This window comes from Procambarus clarkii, chromosome 41 (assembly GCF_040958095.1).
Source record: "Procambarus clarkii isolate CNS0578487 chromosome 41, FALCON_Pclarkii_2.0, whole genome shotgun sequence".
Classification (NCBI taxonomy): Eukaryota; Metazoa; Arthropoda; class Malacostraca; order Decapoda; family Cambaridae; genus Procambarus; species Procambarus clarkii.
Window position 1 is genome coordinate 13059456 of NC_091190.1, and position 23431 is coordinate 13082886.

Genomic DNA, 23431 nt, shown 5'->3' on the forward strand with positions numbered 1-23431 from the left:
TTGCAATGCAGTTCCTATTTATACATGTCAAACCTTTAATAATATAATAATTCCATTGATATACTACATCATTGTTAGACGAGTTGTTGTTTATTGAAGGGGCGACAATGATAAAAATAGATGATAACGCGTACTTGAATACAGTATTGCCCCAATGTATATTTGCCTGAAATCTTCCATTAGTCTTGTTATAAATAAGTACACGGATAATATTTTCGTGGAGGAATACAATAGATACATCGAGAAATGTACTTACACCAAGTTTCTGGTTACATATAGCCGAGATTACGTTGATTCTGAATTATGTTCAGAACTAATGTATATTTGATGGTTGGTGAGTAAAGTAATGTGGTGGCTTTAATAGTACTCAAGATTTTGAAAGGTTTTAATTCGAACACTAAGTCTAATAGGATTTCCGACATGCAAACATTGGCCAGGTGCGAGGAGCGAGGCGAGAAGGCGAGATCTCGCACAAACTGTGGTGAGTGTGGCGCCGCCAAGGAGGCTCCTCCTCCTCCTCACTAGTTATATATTTAGTTCTTAAATCACCGCCAGCCTCTGCATGGACATACCTTGAAGATTTGACTATTTGCCCATATCCAAGAATTGGTAAGTGTCATTCACATATATCACGAAATTGACGTTTCTATACATCTTAAATTGGTATCAAAATAACCATGTCGGCCAAGTTGTGTGTGGATATGAATGTTTATATGAATTTTTAGGATTATTATGAGGTACAGTACACGATTTCGACTATTAATACTCAAGAGTGAACGCAAATGTCGCCACCTTATCACACGTGTAATGTGTGGGGTTTGTGTTTATTTACTAAAGTGGTAAAACCTGATTGAAACAACACCCCAGAACTGGAGGAGGTACAGACCAGAGGACCAACACCTGACCATCACATGATCTTAAGAGACACCTCTGCTCTGAGAACTTGTAGTAAATGTGCCACTCTCAGAATTGAATCTTATGTCTTGAATATCTCTGAAAAAAGGGCAAAGTGAACCTTAATTTGGTGAAATAAGACCCTGTACTTAACATACAGTATTGTAAATATATATATATTTTGATGGTCAGTAAACTAATGTGTATTAATAATAATAATAATTATTATATGTTGGATACAGGCTAATGATGTGCTACATTATTTAAATTATACTTAGAAATTATGGAAATAAATCTTGTTTTATAGCTTTGCTCATGAAAATAGGTGGTATGGAATGGAAGATATAGTTGTCATGCCTTGCATTCTGCTTATTTTTCATGTGTAGAGCTTTATAATTTGATTAATTCGTGTATACGGATACAGTGGTGGTAATCTATGACCATGATGCCTCATCCATTTCTGTATCATTTACATACACGTAATCTTGGAAATGTTGAGTACAGATAAGTGTTGCTCATAATCTCTAAGAGGTAAATGAGATTTTCTGATTTACACAAATCTTCTCTCGTGTGCAGCACCGTAAGTTCAGTTTTCAAATTGTGTTTTTCATGCATGAGATAGGCTGCAACTGCTTGTACACATGCATTACTAGGGTAGTCTTTGGTTTACACTGGAAATTTATTCACTAAAAGTATATAACCTGCTAGCTTCCAAATGATTAATGAAGCTGAACCTCATTTTGCACTGCAACAAAATTACACCACAAACCTTCTTTTGCAACAATGATTGATTTGTATAAATTTTCTTATGAAATGACTGAACTGCACCAAATGCTGCTCAATGTTGCCAGATGTAGAGCTGTTAAATCCTACACTATTGTACAGCATGAAACCTCTTATTTTCCTGTCAAGTTTTAAGGACAATTTTCAAAATCAGGTTATAAATACTGTAGTAGAATCGCAATTCAACAAACCTTGATTCGGCGAATCTCCGGTTAGAGCACATACTTTCCATACCAGATTTACTCACTCGATTTGACTAACAAGGGTGCGCTGAAGCAGGGGATGTGTGAATTTGCTTTGGATGTTGAGATGAAGTTCATAGATGGAGGACTCACACAAGTCCAGCCTGGCCCCAGGCCAGGCTTAGGGAGTAGAAGAACTCCCAGAATCCCATCTAGGTACAATACAGGAGGCAACATTACAAGAAATAGATGGACCTTAGGGAAGCCACTGAACATTAGTTAAAACCAATTTCTATGGTTCTTATTTTTCCAATTGCAGAGGTTTTTGTTCAGTAAAATATGGCCCGTTTTCCTTTCAAGATGAGAGTTCAAGGCTTGGGCGTGGGAAATAAGCTAGATATGGTTAAATATTTTACATACAGGTTCTCTTGGTTGTTATCCTTTGTGACAGGTTGAAATTATGATTTTGCTCAGTGTATTCAACCCATAGAGTTTGCAAAAAAATTAGGTATGAATGGTAACACACTTAGTACAGCTCAATCACATTTTTTATTTTTTTCGTAGATGGGTACAACATTACAGAAAATAGTAAGGGGCCTTGGGAAAGTCATTAGCATTTAATAAAAAAAATGTTATTAAATGTTAAAAAATTGTTTTAAGAATTGGAAATCGTGACAAATTTCGCCCTGTTCCGATTACTAAAAATGCTCGATTTTTCAAATTCTCATTACTGATTCTAATTAATTGTCTCATCACTACTCTTTACATTTATATTCTTTTTTATGCTTCCTATTGTTTAGTACAGGATTCTAAATCACTGTCACCACTTTACTGTATTTATGTTCCCAACTATTATTTTTAATAAGTAATATTGTTCTTTTGCTGATTCGTTCCTCTGATAATTTTACTTCCTCAACGTGCCAGGATAGTTGTAAAAGTATGGCTGCACCACCTCCACCCTTGTACACCCTATCTTCCCTTATTATTTGATACCCTCATGGGAAGATTGCATTTCCTATAACACTTGTCAGTTTCTTTAACATTATTGCAGTAATGTGTGACAGTTGCAGTGCTCCCCAGAGTGAAATTACCTAAGTGTAGTTACAGGATTTTTCACTAACGATATTAGCATTATAAAAAGCATTATATATAATATATATACCACAGGTTACTATGAATACCATTTCATGACATTGCAGAAATTGAGACGGTGTCCTATTCCTATTCTAGGAATAGAACAGACAAAAACAGATACGTATCGAGATAAATTTTAAATTGGATTGAAAATAAAACCTGCAACGTAAAGATCTGTTCTAAAAAATATGAAAGATCTGTTCTTTATTGTTCAGGCATATTCGGCAAGAGGCATAACAGGTTTATAAGGGGTGGGTGGAGAAGCGTCAGTACAAAGATGCCCTCTGGGTTTGACTAGCCCAGCGACCTTGAACCTGCCAACCACCTCACATTATTGCTAGCTAGACCAGACTCTCGTGTTGCATCCCTGCCAGTCTCGACCCAGCCCACCTCGCCCTCCCGCGCCCCCAATATCACCACCTCGCTTCTGCTATGCTTTATTACAGCCTAATGTTACGTCTACTGTTGCTTGTGAATAGCGCTGTCTTGTTTTTATGTATCCAAAATGTACACTTTCATATTAACTCGTTTCATCTTTAATTTTCTTAACATATTAAAACATAATTGTAATGTGTTTGAAGCTATACACAGTATAAACAACAAAGGATGAAACTAAAGTGTTTCATGTTGATTTCATTGCATCTTAGCCCCAAGAGTGGCTGGAATCATGTTACAAAAGCTTTTTGTTATATAGGACTCTCAGAGAGAGTTGATTATAACTAAGTGTCTATAAGCAGCCTGAGAATATACAAAGAATTTAAATAAAACTTAAAATCTGAGACAAGGAGACATCGCACTTTGTTTTCATCGATCACCAAGTGTAAACCCATCAAACTTATTCCCACACTATACATTACTGAATGTTTCAATGTTGAACAAACATGCATGTTGTGTCTGCGGCTGAGTGCATGCGCCCGAGGCACCCACCCACCCTACCCGCAGCGTAAAATAACCAGTTTAAAGTGTCTTGTAGATCCCAATCTCAGATATTGCACACTCCCAACTTTGATTCCCACAACCTCTCGCACATTCACATGTCGGCTTACACGAGAACCTATTCATCCTTCAATGCATGAACTACCACGCGCAATATAGGACGCATCCACGAGAACATTCTGAAAGAAATACCAAACACGCAATTCATCAGCCCAAAAGAACAATCTCGTATCAGACTGATCACTCCTCAGGACTAACAATTGCACCAGCTGCAGATGAACATTTGAAAATCATGCTCATCACAAATTATAAAGTTTTAATCATAATTTTTAAAATCATTTGCCAGTTGTTCTGTCCTTTTCAGCTCTCTCATGTCCAGATTTTGTAAAGTGTTACACTCGTATTTCAGAAAAAACAACGAACTGAGAGTTTGAGCGCTCTGATATGTGAATGTTATATCCTCTAAAATGTTGAATCGGAAGAGTTTTCATTTGTCTATTCGTGAGTGTTCTCAAGCCACCTTTCAGAAATCAGAAATAAAGCTCAGGCAACTCATAACTAGCCAATGTCCGTCTCTTACTCCCCATAACATTTCTACCTGAAAATTTGGATGAGGCTAACCCCAAGAGTCTGGCCTCCAATCTGAAGGTTTGGTACCTAAATTGCTTTATTCATTCCTCTTTGTTCCCTTCCATGTGTGTGCGAGGATATTTTGTGTGCGCGCGAGCGTGTATGTATGTATGTGTGTGTGGGAGTCAAGTCACGTACGCATATATTTATACTAATAATAACTACTTTGAAGACAAAGGACCTTGGCGAAACTTGGCGGAAGTTAGTGACTATGCTGGGAGTAATTGGGATTAACTCAGGGATTTTGGTAATGAACTAGATAAAACTTTCGAATGTGGCGTTGAAGTAATGAATTAAGTTGGAGTGGATTTAATTAAACTTTTGACCTATGATTAAACTGATATGCATGCATAAACTAATATATTGACTACGACATATGCATTTTAAGAAACGTGCGGATTATATAAAACTTTTGAGTGTCCTCATGTAAGTTGAGATCGTATTGATGCAAAAAAGAACTTCATTTGAATTTGATACACGAAAGAGAACGATCGATACCAGCCGATCATCACACTAATTTACAATGTCACATTTCGTTCGTGTTCACCCAACAAAATCGGCAGATTCTCGAACGGTAATACTACTGCATCTACGGGAGGGCGTTGTCAGCCGGCTCAGAGCAGCGCAGGCGAGTGTGATCCAGTGTATTAGCCTAGTTGTGGTTGCCGGGATTGAGCTGCGGCTCTTGTCTTCCGCCTCTTAACCTTCACACGACTAACATTATTGGTCTATACACCTTTGAGTGTATAGACCAACAATATATAGATTCATGCCTGCCATGCTGGCATTTGAATCCACGTATGTGGATTATTCCTCCACTACCTGTCTCACTTGCTCATTCAATTTCATCACTAATCATTCAATGAAAGTTCCTATTCTTGTCTCTCAGGCCGATTTGAATATTTTAGTTTCCTAACTGGCCCCCCTTCCTTCCACAATGTCAGCCTATCCATGTCAACCCTGTCTATGCCACTCGGAGGATAGGAAGTTGGAATGTGAAGGTCAGGGTTGTGGAGAGGAGTCATCTAGCAGGCAGGTACATTACTAAGGGAGATAGTTTCTCTCTCGCGCTCTCTCTCTCTCTCTTTTGTGAGTGTGTGTACTTACCTAGTTGTGCTTATGGGGGTTGAGCTCTGGCTCTTTGGTCCCGCCTCTCAACTGTCAATCAACTGATGTACAAGTTCCTGAGCCTATTGTGCTCTATCATATCTACACTTGAAACTGTGTATGGAGCCAGCCTCCACCACATCACTTCCTAATGCATTCCATTTGTCAACCACTCTGACACTAAAAAAGTTCTTTCTAATATCTCTGGCTCGTTTGGGCACTCAGTTTCCACCTGTGTCCCCTAGTGCGTGTGTCCCATTGTATTAAATAGCCTGTCTTTATAGTGAATGAGTGACGCACGCACCCGTGCCTGGAAGTCTGTGGTGGCTCAGTGGTAACACACTAGCCCAGCACCTCGGGAGCTTTTGGTGTAGCCTCACGTTCGGGGCTTCCTTAACTGTTCGGCCAGCAATAATTGGGTAATTGGCTTTTAACCGATTGGCGGGACGTATTTTAGGAAAAACTAGTGGGTAAGGCTTACAAGCTATGGGAAGGGAAAGTTCCGCCTGCTGTACTCGCCTGAGTAAATAATAATAATAAATGATGTGACTTCCATCCACAACTTCAAGACGATATATGAACCTCTACATCAGCTAATTAAAGTTAATAAGGAAAGGCGCACCCATGGAACAACAAAGATAACAGGCGGGATTCTCTTCCTAGAGAAACGCCTTCATAGTCACTGTTAGGTAAGCACACTGACGCTAGTATCAACAACCCGTCCTCTCTCCCAAATACGTCGCATTCGACCAATCCGCTACAAATGCGACGTTAATGTAAATGTTAAAACGCAGTATTATTGACGTTTTCTATGTATCGGTCTCAATAGGTTAAGTGGGTTGCATGGGTGTGTGTTTCACCAAACCGTTGATTTTTTTGCGGAGTGACGAATGGAGAGATGGGGACTACCATCTTGGGTACTGTGACTGCCCGGCGCGTGTTTGACCAGGTGACATATCGGAATTCTGTCGTAATTCACAAGGTTGGCGACTTGGTATATTGATTTATGGGCGGGACACACATTTGCACAGTTTTGTGTGTTCACGTTATCTTATCTTGAGGTTATTTTGATTTCGGGGCTTTAGTGTCCCCGCGGCCCGGTCCTCGACCAGGCCTCCACCCCTAGGAAGCAGCCCGTGACAGCTGACTAACACCCAGGTACCTAGTTTACTGCTAGGTAACAGGGACATAGGGTGAAAGAAACTGCCCATTGTTTCTCGCCGGCGCCCGGGATCGAACCCGGGACCGCAGGATCACAAGTCCAGCGTGCTGTCCGCTCGACCAACCGGTTATAGGCCTACTGCGTTTCTAATCAAACCTGGCCCATTATTGGCCTACTGTGTTTCTAGTCAAACCATGCCTCACATTGCCCATTATTGGCCTACTGTGTTTCTAGTGTATATTGGTATGTGCAAGGCTGTAGACAATGAATTGTGGCGCAGGATCCGGCGAGGTGAGGCGTAGGACGGTGTACAAGTTGAAGGTCACACCAGGATCACGCACCACCCTCCCCCACCAGGCCCAACTCGAGTCGGCCCATGCCTGGCTCAACCCCACACTATATTAATACTGTAGCAGTGCTCATGACCCTCACAGCACCGCTCCTGTGCCAGGTAAGTCCACTACGGCTCACCACAGCCCGTACTACTTGGAACGTGTTCTGAGTAGCTGAATCTATAACAACAACAACTCATGACACGAGGCCTACGGGCTCACCATAGCCCGTGCTACTTGGAACTTTTTGTTCCCAGTAGCTGAATCTTAAGCAACAACAAACAACGACTTGAGAATGGTCCAGGACGGACCGAAACGTCGTCGTCCCTTCAACTTCTAGTGTGTGTTCTGGTCAACATACTTCAGCCACGTTGTGACTCATCGCCTGCAACAAACAACATGCTCATGACGGCACGGGCTATTCATGCCCGTCCCACCTCTTGTGTGGCTTAATCTTCATGAATCAATCAATCATGACGGAGGAGACATGGTGGGCAAGGAGAAAGTGAGAGGTGTTTACGCCTCTTTAATCTATGTAAGATTAGAATAGCTTTGTTTAATTAGTTTATATGGAGCCCAATACGGTAGTGCTGGAAACTATAGGTGTGTTGATCTGGTTCGAAGCGTTGTGAAGGCGAAGGTGAGGCGTAGGACGGTTGGTCTGTAATTTTTTTTGTGTGAGTTTAATGGGACAGATTTATTATATACGTGCTGTCTTCCAGGGAGAAGGAAAGTTCCGCTGTTGTCAGACTAACGTCAGGGATGTGACCGGCCTCTGACGCCATTGATGTAGTCAGTGATATAAGACGTCAATATCAAGAGAGGCGTAAGAGTTCTGATGACTGTGGTAGGGTGTCATCCAACCTATTGTGCAAATGTCAGACTTGCTTGGTAAAGCTGGAGACTGCTACATTCTGCGTATTTAATTGTATTTTGCAAGGATGTCGACCTTGAGAGGAGGACTTTTGAGCAAGGGTTAAGAGGAGTTGATAACAATATTTTGATATCAATTAAAGCATCAAGTTTAGTTACACGATCATTGATGCTTGGGAATATGAAATGCCAACATATTTTCTTTTTTTGTATACGAGAACATATATGGATTATATGTTCTCTTAAATTAATATTAGGGTTCAGTTCCTGAGTTCGTTATGTTCTCTATAACCTTTTCCACCCACTAGTGCCCGCGGAATGAGTATGGTGTGAACAACATATGAACTAAACTAAATTTTCTTTTTTGTCAAATCATTTAAGCATTTTTCAGGCATTAGAGTAAGGAAAGGTGCAGTATAAGAAATATATATGAGACATCAATTTTGCAATTCTGACATTTGCACAATAGCCTGGATGATGCCCTGCCACAATCTTCATAAATGTTAAGCCTTTCTTTATATTGACGCCAGTCTGGTTACATCACTGCCGCCAGTCTGGTTGCAGCTAGAGCAACAGTAGGGACGTGTCAGCTATATCTGTTGCATAATATTTGCCAACCGCTGATCAAACGCGTCACCTATGCTGGAGACACGATTGACGTTCCTTGGAACTAATGAGCATCGGACTGGGTATCGTGTGGTAGCCTAGGCTGCTACGCTTCTGGTTAGTCACAACTACGTCGTTGTGTTTGACGCTTGCCTAATCATGAGATCGGGCTGTGTAAAACTGGTATATTTATCAGCTGACGATAACCTGTTTATACCCAAGAATCGCAACAGAAACATCGTGCACAAGCGCTTGCAACTCGTTGAGTGAAGCGGCCTTAAGTCAAGTCAATGTCAAGTTGAATGTAAGCGCGTCTTATAACCAGTGAGCCAGCAACCTTGGTGGGCCAATATCTTTATAAGAACGTTCAGGAGAACGTGGCCGGGTGTTACTGACCATATATATTTTACTACGTTATCGGATTAGCTTTGTTCACAGGTGATGTATCTTGACGTGACCTGAATATTGCGTGAGGGTCTCCACCCGTGTAGGACTAATTCTTAAGGTCTGCAGCCGGCGGTCACTGCGTCGTAATTCAGATTCTCAGGACGCCGTCTGCATTAATTAAACCCTTTTCCCACATAAGTTATAAGATTTAAAAGGGACGTTACTTGAAAATATCCAAATATAATTTACTTCGACTCTTGGGTCATTGAAAATTTCACGTGTTTTTTTTAACAAGCTTGGGTATATAGCTGTGTGCTGCTACAGTATCCTGTTCTATATAATTAATTATATAAAATAGGATAGCAGCACTCGGCTGTGTACCCAACCTTGTTACAGAATACTAAAGTCCACCGGCATTTTCTTTTCAATATGCTGATCTTGATCTATTTTCATGAATATGCTGATATTTATTTTCATCAATATGTTAACGCTTATCAATATGTTTATCTATTTTCAGCGTTGGAATTGTATTCGTTCGTTTCATATTTATGATTAAGGTCAAATGTGCTCTAGGTACAAATACATCACTTGTTGGCTTAATAATCCCTTGCACAAATACAGTATGGTGTTTGAATTATACTCTGGTTACGTCACAACAGGCACAGAGACAACAAATACATATTTGTAAACAGTTCCCTTCCAAAACAGTGTGTCATCCTGATGCAATAACAGGTTAAATCCAGGGAAGGATAGGACTGAGGAAGCAGGCATGTGTCGTAACATATGCACCTCTCATGGTCTACCTCGTCTTCACATTTGGGAGATCTCCGATTCTCAGTAAGTGGTGCGGCCCGGGGTGCAGTGTGAATTGAATATCGTAATGCACTTAAATAATAGGTGCGCACAAATTAAAGGCTGGCCGGCTCTTCATGGAAAATGCAAGTCAGAATTCAAGAGATGCAACGCCCATGCACCGCTCCCATGTGGCAGTTACATTCGAGGCAAAGGCACCTATAGCGACAACACATGCTTTTGTAATGCGCTTGATCCAAGGATACAGAATAGCTAGTGAACCACCAGCGCTTGCACACACGCATGCATGCATCAAATATCTTTGCACCCGTCCACAGTAGGAGCTAAAGCCTTCATTGGCTGCAACCCATCGGCATGGACATTATGACGTCATAGTGGCGTCACGCATCGTGCACGACACATATAAAACAAATGTATATGTCTTATTTTCGTTTGGCCACAACGAACAGCCCCGCTCCTGTGCCAGGTAAGTTCCCAACGGGCTCACCATAGTCCGTGCTGCTTGGAACTTATTGTTCCAAGTAGCGAATCTTAAACAACAATAACGTTTGGCTAGATTCGTTCAGATTGAGTTAGGCTAGGTTTGTTTGTAGTAGCGATGACGTCGAGGGGGTAAATAAGTTTCTGAGGTCTTAGACTGTACCCCACCCCGAGGCACTTAGAGTAGGTTCTTCACTTGTTGTGGACATACGTATCCAGGAAAGCCATTGTATTATTTGGCACGGAGATTTAAGTTTGTAAATTTTGCTCAAAGACAACCATTAAAATTGGCCTGCCTGTCGCAAACTGCATAATTTACAGTATATAAGCAAGATACTTTATTAGCGAAGCAATCATGAGTGAGGTGATTGTGTAATAAGTTGCAGATACACAATTAAAAAAATACACAATATCAAGTCAAAATATCAAGAAACTATTGATACTATTGTGCATCAGCAGACGAGAGCCCTTGCTCCCTGCCTCTCATAAGAGTGAATAATATCTGCTCATTTATTTCTCAGTTCTATTAGTCTTCATCCACTTAATTCATAATTAACATTGAGTTAATGTTTTAAATTAACCGTATATAGCTTCCCTGTAAATATCCGAATGTAATACTAGTTGTGAAAGTTAATAGTAACCAAGTTTCAGTTAACTACGTGCTGCTGGCACAAGGTCAAGAGGGGCCATGTGTTGTGGTAGTGATAGGTAGTGAGGGACACAGTGTATTGTTGTTGTGGTAGCGGCGGGTGATGAGGGAGGCAGTGTGGCGTTGTTGTGGTAGCGGCAGGTGATGAGGGAGGCAGTGTGGCGTTGTTGTGGTAGCGGCGGGTGATGAGGGAGGCAGTGTGGCGTTGTTGTGGTAGCGGCGGGTGATGAGGGAGGCAGTGTGGCGTTGTTGTGGTAGCGGCGGGTGATGAGGGAGGCAGTGTGGCGTTGTTGTGGTAGCAGCAGGTGATGAGGGAGGCAGTGTGGCGTTGTTGTGGTAGCGGCAGGTGATGAGGGAGGCAGTGTGGCGTCGTTGTTGTGGTAGCGGCGGGTGATGAGGGAGGCAGTGTGGCGTTGTTGTGGTAGCAGCAGGTGATGGGGGAGGCAGTGTGGCGTTGTTGTGGTAGCGGCAAGTTGAACCAGTTTTTTGTCGCCACCCAGACTCGGCTCACCGGGCCGCCGCCTTCACTGGAACCAGAGAAACATGTGACGTCACCTCTTGTGTCAATGGGATAAGCGGCAAGCGCCTCCTGGAATGGCAGACATGTGCTCATCATAGTCCTACACGTGGCCATGTTTGCTTTTGCAATAACGCTTTAATAATGAGTGTTTTGGATTCAGTGTTTCCTTGGTATGTCTTGGAGTTCCACAACTGTGGCAGTCATTAATTCACTGTTTTCACAGCGAACATATTTGAAGCGGTAGATGGTTGGCAAGTGGTCAACTTGTACGGCTGGAAGTGGTTACGGGTGTACGAGTGACATGACCTTTATCCATGAATTATGCCTAAACCTTTCGTGAATGAAACGCGAACCTTTCCGTGTGAATTTGTTCGCTGTAGGCTATTCTTACGAGTTAACCCCGTACAACGCTTCGTTTTATCATTAACGTATATACAAATTTTCCTAGTCAGGAATTCACCATTATTCACCTGAAGCTATTCTACAAGTTTTTCGCTCGCAGCGAGCGTCTCCTCCCCCGCCGCCTTCTTAAATGTGTGTGTAAGAGCGGAAGCGTATGGGGGTGGGGTTGTGGGGGTTCCCCCGATGATGGTGTGCTGTCCAGCACCCACCGTGGCCTAAAGTCATCCCTGGAAGCTTTCAGTACAGCGCCAGACTCTTAACAGTACGAACGTGAAGGGTCAAGTAGCTCAACACCTTGTGAACTGACATTCTTGAACTGACATTCGTATATATTACATACTCGTGCAAGAGTGTTGAAGCGGCTCAGTGTAGTGGCTCGTCGTAACCTTGTCTATTGCTAGACTCGCCTGAGATTTACACCAGTTTTGTAATTATCAAAGCTGTTTAATAGAGGTAAGACCGAATGTTAATAGTTAATATAGTGTTTGAATTACAAATTATACTATGTAGAATGAAGTCATATGAACTTGTTCAATACTTGGTTCAAATGACACTTGTACCTATTTGAATAAGCTCCAGATAATGAGTGATGGACCTGATCATGTTACACACCTTGATCATGCGCACACCTTGCGCTCATGCGCAAGGTGTGCACATGAGCGTTATATTCAAATGTTTCAGTTGGTGACACGAGGTGTAGACGGACGGACAGGTTCACTCGCATGGCTTCTGGATATTATACATCCCATGGTCGTGAAGGACACTACATGCTCATTAAATTATTTTATTTAGTTCTAATTATATGGGGATGGATGTTCACACACACGTGATACAAGATGTACCCAGGGTTTCATCAAACTAACATTGAACACACCTCCACATACCATTATGATGAGGGTTTAAGAAGTATGGTAAAAAGGCCTATTGTGGTACTCCCTATTTTCACGTTTGACTATTATTCACGGTATATGGTGTACTATTGAATTTGTACAAACCGGAAAAACGATTTTCTACTTGTGTTGGAAAGACAAACTAACCTAACCTTCCTAGGCCTAATACACGCTATCTGAGGCCTCATATAGAAATATTTGTTAGTTTTTACCTTAATTTTTTTCTGACTATAAAGTGAATAGTACAAAGTTCTACTATTTAATTGCTTAGTACGTCAATATTTGTACTATGGTTCACATAGTTACGAAAAGTTCTATCTAAACAGGAGGATGGGTTGGTTTGGTTCAGATGGTTCATCGCGGGACCTCATCTAGGCGATCAACTGGTTTGTGGGTCACATTCTCCAAACTCTTCTAGACTGCCTAGATTACAAACAGGTTTAATGGGGATAAATTAAGAAATATTGTATCATTAACAACATATAATCTCGTGTATTTATCGTTTGTTTATATGACTTGCCAATCACGGATATGTCATGAGCGGATATATCCATAGGAATAATTTTGGAGTTGATACATGTTTATAGTCTAATATTGATTTAATACATCGATCTATTCATAAACAAGTGCAAATTATTTGTAGTATTTGTTTTTTTAAAGATGTCGGAAATGTTGCGTCAGTGGCGGAACAGTATCAAGGTTTTGGTTTGTGTCGATAAATATTAGCGAGACTTGAGGGTGTGGGGGTCATTAACACCACACCCCCGTCACAACCTTAATGGTTGTGGGGGTCATTCACACTACGCCCCCGTCACAACCTTGATGGTTGTGGCGGGTCATTAACACCACACCCCCGTCACAACCTTGTTGATTGTGGCGGGTCATTCACATTTATAGTGGGCTCATGCTAACATTATTTAACTTTCCTTTTTACTCAATGCCAAGCTTAATTGTCACAAAATTAGCGTACAATTTGTTTTGAAGATCATTAGAAAAACTGCGTCGTTGTGGGTGATGGTAGTTACATCGTAAATTTCACCCTAATGGCTACTGAATATCTCACTTGCAGGTCAAAATATAATTTCCTAAATATTGGAGTATATAATTTATTCGCATAAACTGAACGGGAAAGTATCAAGTTATATAATTTTGCAAGTATTTACCTCCTTAAAATTTTCTTAGATTAAGGACCTGCCCGAAACGCTGCGCGTGCTAGTGGCTTTACAAGACTGTAATTACCATATTTGTACCCTCACATTCCTTATGTACATTCTTGTATATGCATAAATAAATAAAATAAATAAATATTTTGTAGAATAAATATGTCTAATGGAAGAATTAAATTCAAATTCAAAACCTATTCATAAATGATTGTATATTTAGAATTCTTTACACAAAATTACAGTAAATTATTTACCAAACATTAAGTCACAATAATAGCATGTAATCTAGGGTTAGATTTAGAGGCAATATTTATCAGTGATATAAGGTGTTGACGACCTTATCATCAAAAATTGATGAGTGGTGGGAAGGGTGAACTCGAAGCCAGATAATACAGTCAGAAGTCATCTGTTCCCCTCTCTACCACAACAACAGTAGTTGTAAACAAATAGAAAAGCATGTTCCCGGCGAGTAAGTAGCTTTGACCTTGTGGGGTCATAGCTCATTCTAATCTCTTACTTCCATTGTATACCATGAGTTGTTGCCAGCGTGTGTATATATGTAGTATGCATGTGTGTATGCTGTTGGCATAGACAACAGTGTACATATGTATAGTCTACGTTGGTGTAGACAAAGAGCTCAGTGTTTCATCTGTTTTGGGTGTATGGTGACTTGTGCAGTATATACGTAGAATATTCCCTGGAAAAAAAACGAAACTTTCTATTTTCCGCTTGTTACAACTTGTAATAAAGTTGTTACATCTTATCTTAACGTGCTTATGACGTATTAGAACGTTGTTACAACTTGCTATATTGGTTGTTATAACTGGTTAGGAGTGTTAAAACTTGTTCGAACGTTGTACCAACGTTGTAGTTTCGGTGTGTGTGTTTGGCGGGTTGACAGATGCACTTGATTGTATCGGATACATCAGTCCATCAGTTTCCAGCTTCTCGCAACACAAACAAGCAGGGGGTGATACATTCATCTATAACATATTTGAATGAGCCTGACTATTTGCATCAAGGCCAGGTTCTGGAGGAGTCATTGTTAACCTTGCCTCCAGACAAGCCGCGAGTTCTCTCTCTTCACCTTCGCTTCGCTGCTTGATTTATTACCTGTATACATGGTAACCACGGTGACCTTCAAGCTTAATATGCTTGAAGCAAGTGTCCTACAGGGCTGTAGGACACTTCCTTCTCACAATGCTGAGAATAGTTATTGTCTCGAGAATCTCTGGATTTAATCTTGATCACTGTCATGCCGTATGCAGCTATTCTAGCCTATCGGTAAATTAATAGTAAATTTCGCAATTCAGAGAATTTATAATGAATTTCTTCATCGAATGAACAGTTGATAACATTCACGGAATCCCTAACTTGGTCATATCACTCATTTAATCCATACTATGGGATTAACACTCATTTAACCCCTAATTTAGGATTAGCGCTTTGAATTCCCTAATTTAGGGACATCACGGTGAATCCTGTAATTTGGGGACGTCACTCTGGGAATTCCTAAGTTGGGGACGCCGCGTGGCCGAGTCCCAGAGTTGGGGACATCAACATAAAGACATCTGCAAAAATACACTTCATCACTGGAAAGGACCTTTCTCAGAAAGGATGTGTGTGTGTCTGAGGTTGGAAACCAGACGCTTGGGCTAGCTTCACCCAATTTTCCTAAGTAATTGTTGTTGGGTATGTGCATAACATGGGTGGGTTGGGATTGGTATCATGGAAACCAGTGCCAAGTGACTCTGTACCTACATCATCTTGAGAAAACTCGCAGTACTATATGACTGTACTGAACTACTATTATCATTATTATTTTAATTGTATCAGAAACTATGCATTGATCACTCCTAAATTAAAATCTTAAATTCTAATGAATACTTATCCTTTAAACCTTTAAAAACTTAGATTTTTCCCATAGACTCTTAAGGAGTGTGTTGATGAAACAACTTTGTGTTATAGGTTAGTGATATTGAAGAACAGAAGGGAAGATGAGGGGGAAAGTGGTGAGAAGAGTGTGGTAGAGAGGGAAGGAGGGAGAAGGATTCGAAAGGGCAGGTTGGGTGTTGAGAGAGGATGAAGAGGGGTGTGAGGATGTAACATTATGACAGGTTTGGAGAATAAACACACACTGTGGCAACTAGATGTACGTATGATATAAGTGGTTACAGCAGTGGTTGTACAATAGTGTCATGACAAAATGAAATGTAAGGTTGCTGTTAGGTACCAGTGGTGGAAGAGACTGGTCGTTTTTGGTCGTACCAAGACTGATAAGAGGTGGTGATGCTGCTGGTTGTGGTTGATCAAAGGTGGTGTTGCATCCAGCTCAATTATGCTGATACTCAGCTGGTATAATGGGCTTATATTCCTATCCACCTGAATGTTTTCAATGGGTATGAGTCTCAAAGGCCTGGCATGAACCTAAGGTTTAGCAGTACCATTGCAAAAGTCCCAGATAACTACTAAGGGCCTACCAGAAAAGGACATTTCATTACGTTATACAAAAATTATTTGTGGAATTGCACATACTGTAATGGAGTATGGTACCCTGTCACCCCCTCCTCCAGTATAGTTCTTAGTGAAATTGAGCAGTCTAAAGGTTAAAGGCTGCAATGCCTAATTAATAATTTGTAAATGCCACAAGCGGAGTCTTTCATCATCTTATATATGAAATATTATTATATTAACAATTTACTTTTTTCACAGTTCAGTGATGGCAACTTTAGTGCGTCGATGGGCACTGGACTCCCAGCTTTTAGTGGCGATCCAGAATAATGATGTAAACCGCGCCCACAAACTCTTTCAAGCTGGAGTGGACACTGACATACGTTTCTCAATTAACTCTCAGCAGAGGCCAGCACTCTGCCTTTGTGTTGAAAACAATGCGCTTGACATGGGTTAGTGTATTTGAACAATTTATATTTTGAGGGTACTGCCAGTTATGACAAGGTTTGGCGTTTGGCTGCTGCCTACTGTTGTTTCTGGCAGGTCCACAAGTTGACTCGTTCGGCCCAGACTGCTGGTTCTTGGGCATCCAGGAGGTTGTTTACATTGTATGTCTGGTCGGTGGGTTGTCATGGGATTGGGATTCCGTTGGGATTCCGTTGGGATTCCGTTGGGATTCCGTAGGGATTCCGTAGGGATTCCCCAAACAGTTCCGAACCATATTTTGTTGCTTGCAGCTTTCCTGGATATTACTTGGTTTTTACACATTTATTTATGTTGCCTACCTTGTTGGTTTAATTATTTTTTTGTCCTTGTGTTGTTGCTGGATCTTAGTTTTGGCTGAATCTCTCTCTCGGGTGGTGGCTTGTTTAAGAGTCTACAGTTCAGGCTTTTTCTGTTGCTGGCATGAAGCTGAAGGGTTGTTCTTTGTTCTATGATTTGACTCATCATGAGTCATGAGACTCGTCACGCTCAGGATTCAAATTTCGGACATTTCAGATATTTTGAAAACTGCAAGGGGGTTTGGGCAAAATATGACCCATCGCCGTTTTCAGTAATGGGCATATTTTCGGTATAAAAAGTCGTAATTTGAAAATGAAAATAGGTGCAGAGAGTCAGAATTCGGCTTAAAAATCACGCTCATGAGTCAAATTTTGGACATTTCAGATATTTTGAAAACTGCAGGGGGGTTTGGGCAAAATATGACCCATCGCCGTTTTCAGTAATGGGCATATTTTCGGTATAAAAAGTCGTAATTTGAAAATGAAAATAGGTGCAGAGTCAGAATTCGGCTTAAAAATCACGCTCATGAGTCAAATTTTGGACATTTAAAGATATTTTGAAAACTGCAGGGGGGTTTGGGCAAAATATGACCCATCGCCGTTTTCAGTTATTGGCATATTTTCGATATAAAAATTCGTAATTTGAAAATGAAAATAGGTGCAGAGTCAGAATTCGGCTCAAAAATCACGCTCAGGAGTCAAATTTCGGACGTTTCTGATATTTTGAAAACTGCAGGGGGGTTTGGGCAAAATATGACGCATCGCCGTTTTCAGTAATTGGCATATTTTTTATATAAAAAGTCGTAATTTGAAAATGAAAATAGGTGCAGAGAGTCAGAATTCGACTCAAAAATTTCGCTCAGGAGTCAAATTTCGGACATTTCAGATATTTTGAAAACTGCAGGGGGGTTTGGGCAAAATATGATCCATCGCCGTTTTCAGTAATGGGCATATTTTCGGTATAAAAAGTCGTAATTGGAAAATGAAAATAGGTGCAGAGAGTCAGAATTCGGCTCAAAAATCACGCTCAGTAGTCAAATTTCGGACATTTCAGATATTTTGAAAACTGCAGGGGGGTTTGGGCAAAATATGACCCATCGCTGTTTTCAGTAATGGGCATATTTTTGGTATAAAAATTCGTAATTTGAAAATGAAAATAGGTGGAGAGAGTCAGAATTCGGCTGCAAAATCACGCTCAGGAGTCAAATTTCGGACATTTCATATATTTTGAAAACTGCAGGGGGGTTTGGGCAAAATATGACCCATCGCCGTTTTCAGTAATTGGCATATTTTCGATATTAAAAGTAGTAATTTGAAAATGAAAATAGGTGCAGAGAGTCAGAATTCGGCTCAAAAATCACGCTCAGGAGTCAAATTTCGGACATTTCAGATATTTTGAAAACTGCAGGGGGATTTGGGCAAAATATGACCATCGCCGTTTTCAGTAATGGGCATATTTTCGGTATAAAAAGTCGTAATTTGAAAATGAAAATAGGTGCAGAGAGTCAGAATTCGGCTCAAAATTCACGCTCAGGAGTCAAATTTCGGACATTTCAGATATTTTGAAAACTGCAGGGGGGTTTGGGCAAAATATGACCCATCGCTGTTTTCAGTAATTGGCATGTTTTCGGTATAAAAAGTCGTAATTTGAAAATGAAAATAGGTGCAGAGAGTCAGAATTCGGCTCAAAAATCATGCTCAGGAGTCAAATTTCGGACATTTCAGATATTTTGAAAACTGCAGGGGGGTTTGGGCAAAATATGACCCATCGCCGTTTTCAGTAATGGGCATATTTTCGGTATAAAAAGTCGTAATATGAAAATGAAAATAGGTGCAGAGTCAGAATTCGGCTCAAAAATCACGCTCAGGAGTCAAATTTCGGACATTTCAGATATTTTGAAAACTGCAGGGGGGTTTGGGCAAAATATGGCCCATCGCAATAATGGAGCCGGTCGGCCAAGCGGACAGCACACTGAACTTGTGATCCTGTGGTCCTGGGTTCGATCCCAGTCGCTGGCGAGAAATAATGGGCAGAGTTTCTTTCACCCTATGCCCCTGTTACCTAGCAGTAAAATAGGTACCTGGGTGTTAGTCAGCTGTCACGGGCTGCTTCCTGGGGGTGGAGGCCTGGTCGAGGACTGGGCCGCGGGGACACTAAAAGCCCCGAAATCATCTCAAGATAACCTCAAGATAAGGGATCATCCTTTGCGTGCACCCTCCAAGACCCACTGCTAGTTAAGGTGCTGAATCTACTCAGGCCTGAACCCCTGAAGCACCTACAGGGGTCATATTGAAGGCTGTGGCCTCAGGTGTATGTCTTGGAGAATGTAGATGCATCTGTGTTTGGCACACTTCCTTCACCCCAACCCCCACCCCCAAAACCTAGGCTTTTGGTTGAAGTTAAGAGTTGCACTCCGCCCTTTGCCTTAACCTCTATTGGGGAAGGGCTCCAGGTCATTGTAATTCCTTGTGGGTGGATCAGGGTTGCAATTTGATACAGCTTTGAGGTCCCCAAGCTAGAGGATCTCTTTCTCTAGGAGGGGAACATGTTTTATCTTCCAATTCAAGCTTAGCTTTTCTCAACACTCTCTCTTCTCCAAGCCACTCAACCATAGGTGCATGCATGATTTCAGTTTGGACAGGGGGTTGGGGTGGGGGGGGGGAAGGGGTTGGACTCGCTTTCTAATCCTAATAAAGCAGTTGCCATAGTTCTGCCTGCTGTGCAGGCTTGCCAGACCTGCTGCTGTTCCTTTCTGTGAAGCCATGACCATGCTTCTAAGCTGATCCTGGTTTCTAATGAGTTAGATCCTCTGCCTCTTATTGGATTTCATAGGCTCCCAGTTTCATCTTGGTCAGTGGACAATTCTGTTTTTCATGGATAATTGGTGACTCATTTGTCATTCCCAGACACTAGAGTGGAGGGAGAGCTTCCTGGTCTTTAATGTTCTTTTGGGTGAATTTCTTTGTCATCAGTCAAGCACTGTTTGCTTCTGCCCTACCCTGTAACATTGAGCCATGACAGCTCCACATCCAGGATCTCTGGTTACCAGTGGCTGAAATCTCTGTGGACCACAAAGTTCAGACTTGGCATAGATTTTCTGCTCTCACCACACAAGCTATTCTCTCAATTATGTTAAATCTAGGAGCTCTTTGTGCATCTCCAGCCTTGGGTACCTATTTACTGATAGGTGAATGGGTACCCCTTCGCTATTAGTAAATGGTGAAAGGAAACTTGCACAACCATTTCTGTACCCCCAAAAAAATTGAACCCAGAATCCTCGGGTGTGAACCAAGAACATGGCCACTAAATTAACCAGTCACTGGTATTCTAATTCTCATGACAATGAATATACTGTACTGTACTATAGAGGCCTTAGAGTTTACTACTTTATCACTTCAATTATTTCTACAAGCAGGGATGCCATTAACATTTCTGACATTGTTATTGTATATACTTAATTCAGTTACAAAAATTCCTATGGATTTCTTACATGTTATTTAAACTGAATTCTCTGGAAAGATGTGTTAACAACTTGTATTCATACTTATCTGCATTGTTTTTCTCGAGTTTCTAAATTTAATTCTTAATTATGCCTATTGACTCAAAATATTATAACTTGCTATGGTAGCTAAAATATTATATAGTTGTGTTGTATTTCAGTGGAGCTTCTGGTGAAGTTGGGTGTAAGCATTAACCAAGGAGATTCTGGAGGTCTAACACCACTGCACATAGCATGTACGCACAGTTATCCTCATTTGGCAGGCCTCCTTATCAAAGCTCGGGCCAATGTCAATGTTCGCACTCATGAAGGACGGACTCCACTCCATTTTGCTGCTGTGAGAGGCAATCAAGGTAACACATGACAATAATTCTGATACTAAATAAATAAGGACCAGGGCTTAAATTTAAATCCAGGGCTGGACTTAAATTTTTCCAGAATTAAATTGACAAAAAATACAGTACAGTACATAAAAATATTTTTTAAAAACATAATACTATAAAATCTTTATACATTTACCTTTACCCTTCAGAAATAATTTATTTATTGTACTTGGGTGCCAAATTTTGTTTTTATATATTTTCCTTGGGAGTGATATAAAATCATCAGACAGAAGATTTTTGTCTATGTACTTTTTGTTAAAGTACTGTAATACAAATTTGTGTAAACTGCAGTATTATAATTATGTTATTTTTCTTATCAGATTTGGTGAAGCTTTTATTATCCCACGGAGCAGTTGTAGATGTCATTGATGGAGATGGGTGTACTCCACTCATCCGTGCTGCTGCATCAGCAAATTCACATATTGTAGAAATTCTACTCGATGCCCATGCAAGCCCTGAAACTATTGATAATTGGGGCAATACAGCACTACACTATGCTGTTGGTGTTAATGGTGTGAAAGCCTCAACTGTGAGAATATTGGCAATAGCTCATCCACCTGCTGCTTGCATTACAAATTCTGGCATGGAAACACCACTTCATATTGCCGTGCGAAGTGGTAGACAGGATGCAGAGAGAATCCTTGCGGCAGTAGTAGAAGTAGGAACAAAAAGTGCCTTGAACACTAAGGGTTCTTTAGGTCATACACCTTTACACATGGCCGTTTTAGAGCACCGTCTGAATCTTTTGCGTCTCCTCCTTACTGCAGGGGCCGACACTAACACAGAGGATCATCTTGGGCATACACCACTGGTATCAGCATCAAGAGATGCTTCTTGGGGTGCAGTAGCTCTGCTTTTGGCAGCTGGAGCACGTACTAAGCGACTGATTCAAGGGGGGGACATAGAAAATGAAATACAAGACTCTGGGATTCGTGCACTTCTTGAAGAAGCCACAAGACAACCTCCACACCTCTCTAGTTTATGCCGGCGAGCTCTGACTTGCTATCTGGGACCTAGTGCACTTCATGCAATTTCAAGAGCTACTCTGCCCTCAGTGTGGCGAGATTTCCTCACTTTTCAGTCAGTAAACCTGTAGTTATTTTTAAACAATTTGCTCTTGTTATTAACATGGTAAGGAGTTACCTAATTTAAGCAGACCTTGCTCTGAAGGTTAACTTAAGTATGACTCAATACAGTGGAGCTTCAGTACTCAAACTTAATTGGTTCCAGAAGGCAATTCGAGTGCTGATCTGTTTGAGTACCAATAATTTTTTCCCGTAAGAAATACAGTCCTGTAAATTGGATTAATCCATTCCAGACTACAAACAGTACACATTGAATACAATAAATAAATGAAAGAAATGCAAATATATTCTCATTTTACCTGCACTAAAGAGAGCTTATGGCATGTAGAAGGTGGTTAGGCAGAGGAGAGAGATTATTGTCTGGCAGGAGAGTCCCCCTACCATAAAAACTTTGAAAAATTGTGCTTCTTGGGCTCCTTTTTTCTGTATTTCTATTCTCTTCTTGAGATTTGCTGGATTTTTTTTTTACAAGAAACGTGTCCAATTTAGCCATACCAATCTCCGTAGCAACAGCAGATGTGGGCACTACTTTCATATTTTGCTTTGAGTTCTTATATATATATATATATATATATATATATATATATATATATATATATATATATATATATATATATATATATATATATATATATATATATATATATATATATATATATATATATATATATATATATATATATATATATATATATATATATATATATATATATATATATATATATATATATATATATATATATATATATATATATATATATATATATATATATATATATATATATATATATATATATATATATATATATATATATATATATATATATATATATATATATATATATATATATATATATATATATATATATATATATATATATATATATATATATATATATATATATATATATATATATATATATATATATATATATATATATATATATATATATATATATATATATATATATATATATATATATATATATATATAATATATATATATAATAATGTCGTACCTAGTAGCGAGAATGCACTTCTCAGCCTACTATGCAAGGCCCGATTTGCCTAGTAAGCCAAGTTTTCCTCACACACAGGGAGCCGGTCGGCCGAGCGGACAGCACACTGGACTTGTGATCCTGTGGTCCTGGGTTCGATCCCAGGCGCCGGCGAGAAACAATGGGCAGAGTTTCTTTCACCCTATGCCCCTGTTACCTAGCAGTAAAATAGGTACCTGGGTGTTAGTCAGCTGTCACGGGCTGCTTCCTGGGGGTGGAGGCCTGGTCG

General features: G+C 40.3%; 1 protein-coding gene across 3 annotated transcripts; it reads left to right on the top strand.

Annotated features, from left to right (window-relative positions):
• The first annotated feature begins 453 nt into the window (after window positions 1–453).
• On the top strand, window positions 454–22427 carry LOC123761048 (serine/threonine-protein phosphatase 6 regulatory ankyrin repeat subunit B). Of its 3 annotated transcripts, none has more exons than XM_045746912.2 (4): window positions 454–609; window positions 16656–16846; window positions 20838–21029; window positions 21380–22427. In XM_045746912.2, the coding sequence occupies exons 2-4, from the start codon at window positions 16663–16665 to the stop codon at window positions 22153–22155; spliced, it is 1152 nt and encodes a 383-aa protein (XP_045602868.2). In that variant the 5' UTR covers window positions 454–609; window positions 16656–16662; the 3' UTR covers window positions 22156–22427. The 3 variants fall into 3 exon arrangements, with proteins under 3 accessions (XP_045602868.2, XP_069195448.1, XP_045602866.2); XM_069339347.1 differs by lacking the exon at window positions 454–609 and adding an exon at window positions 9761–9863; XM_045746910.2 differs by lacking the exon at window positions 454–609 and adding an exon at window positions 11734–12343.
• The last annotated feature ends 1004 nt before the right edge of the window (window positions 22428–23431 follow it).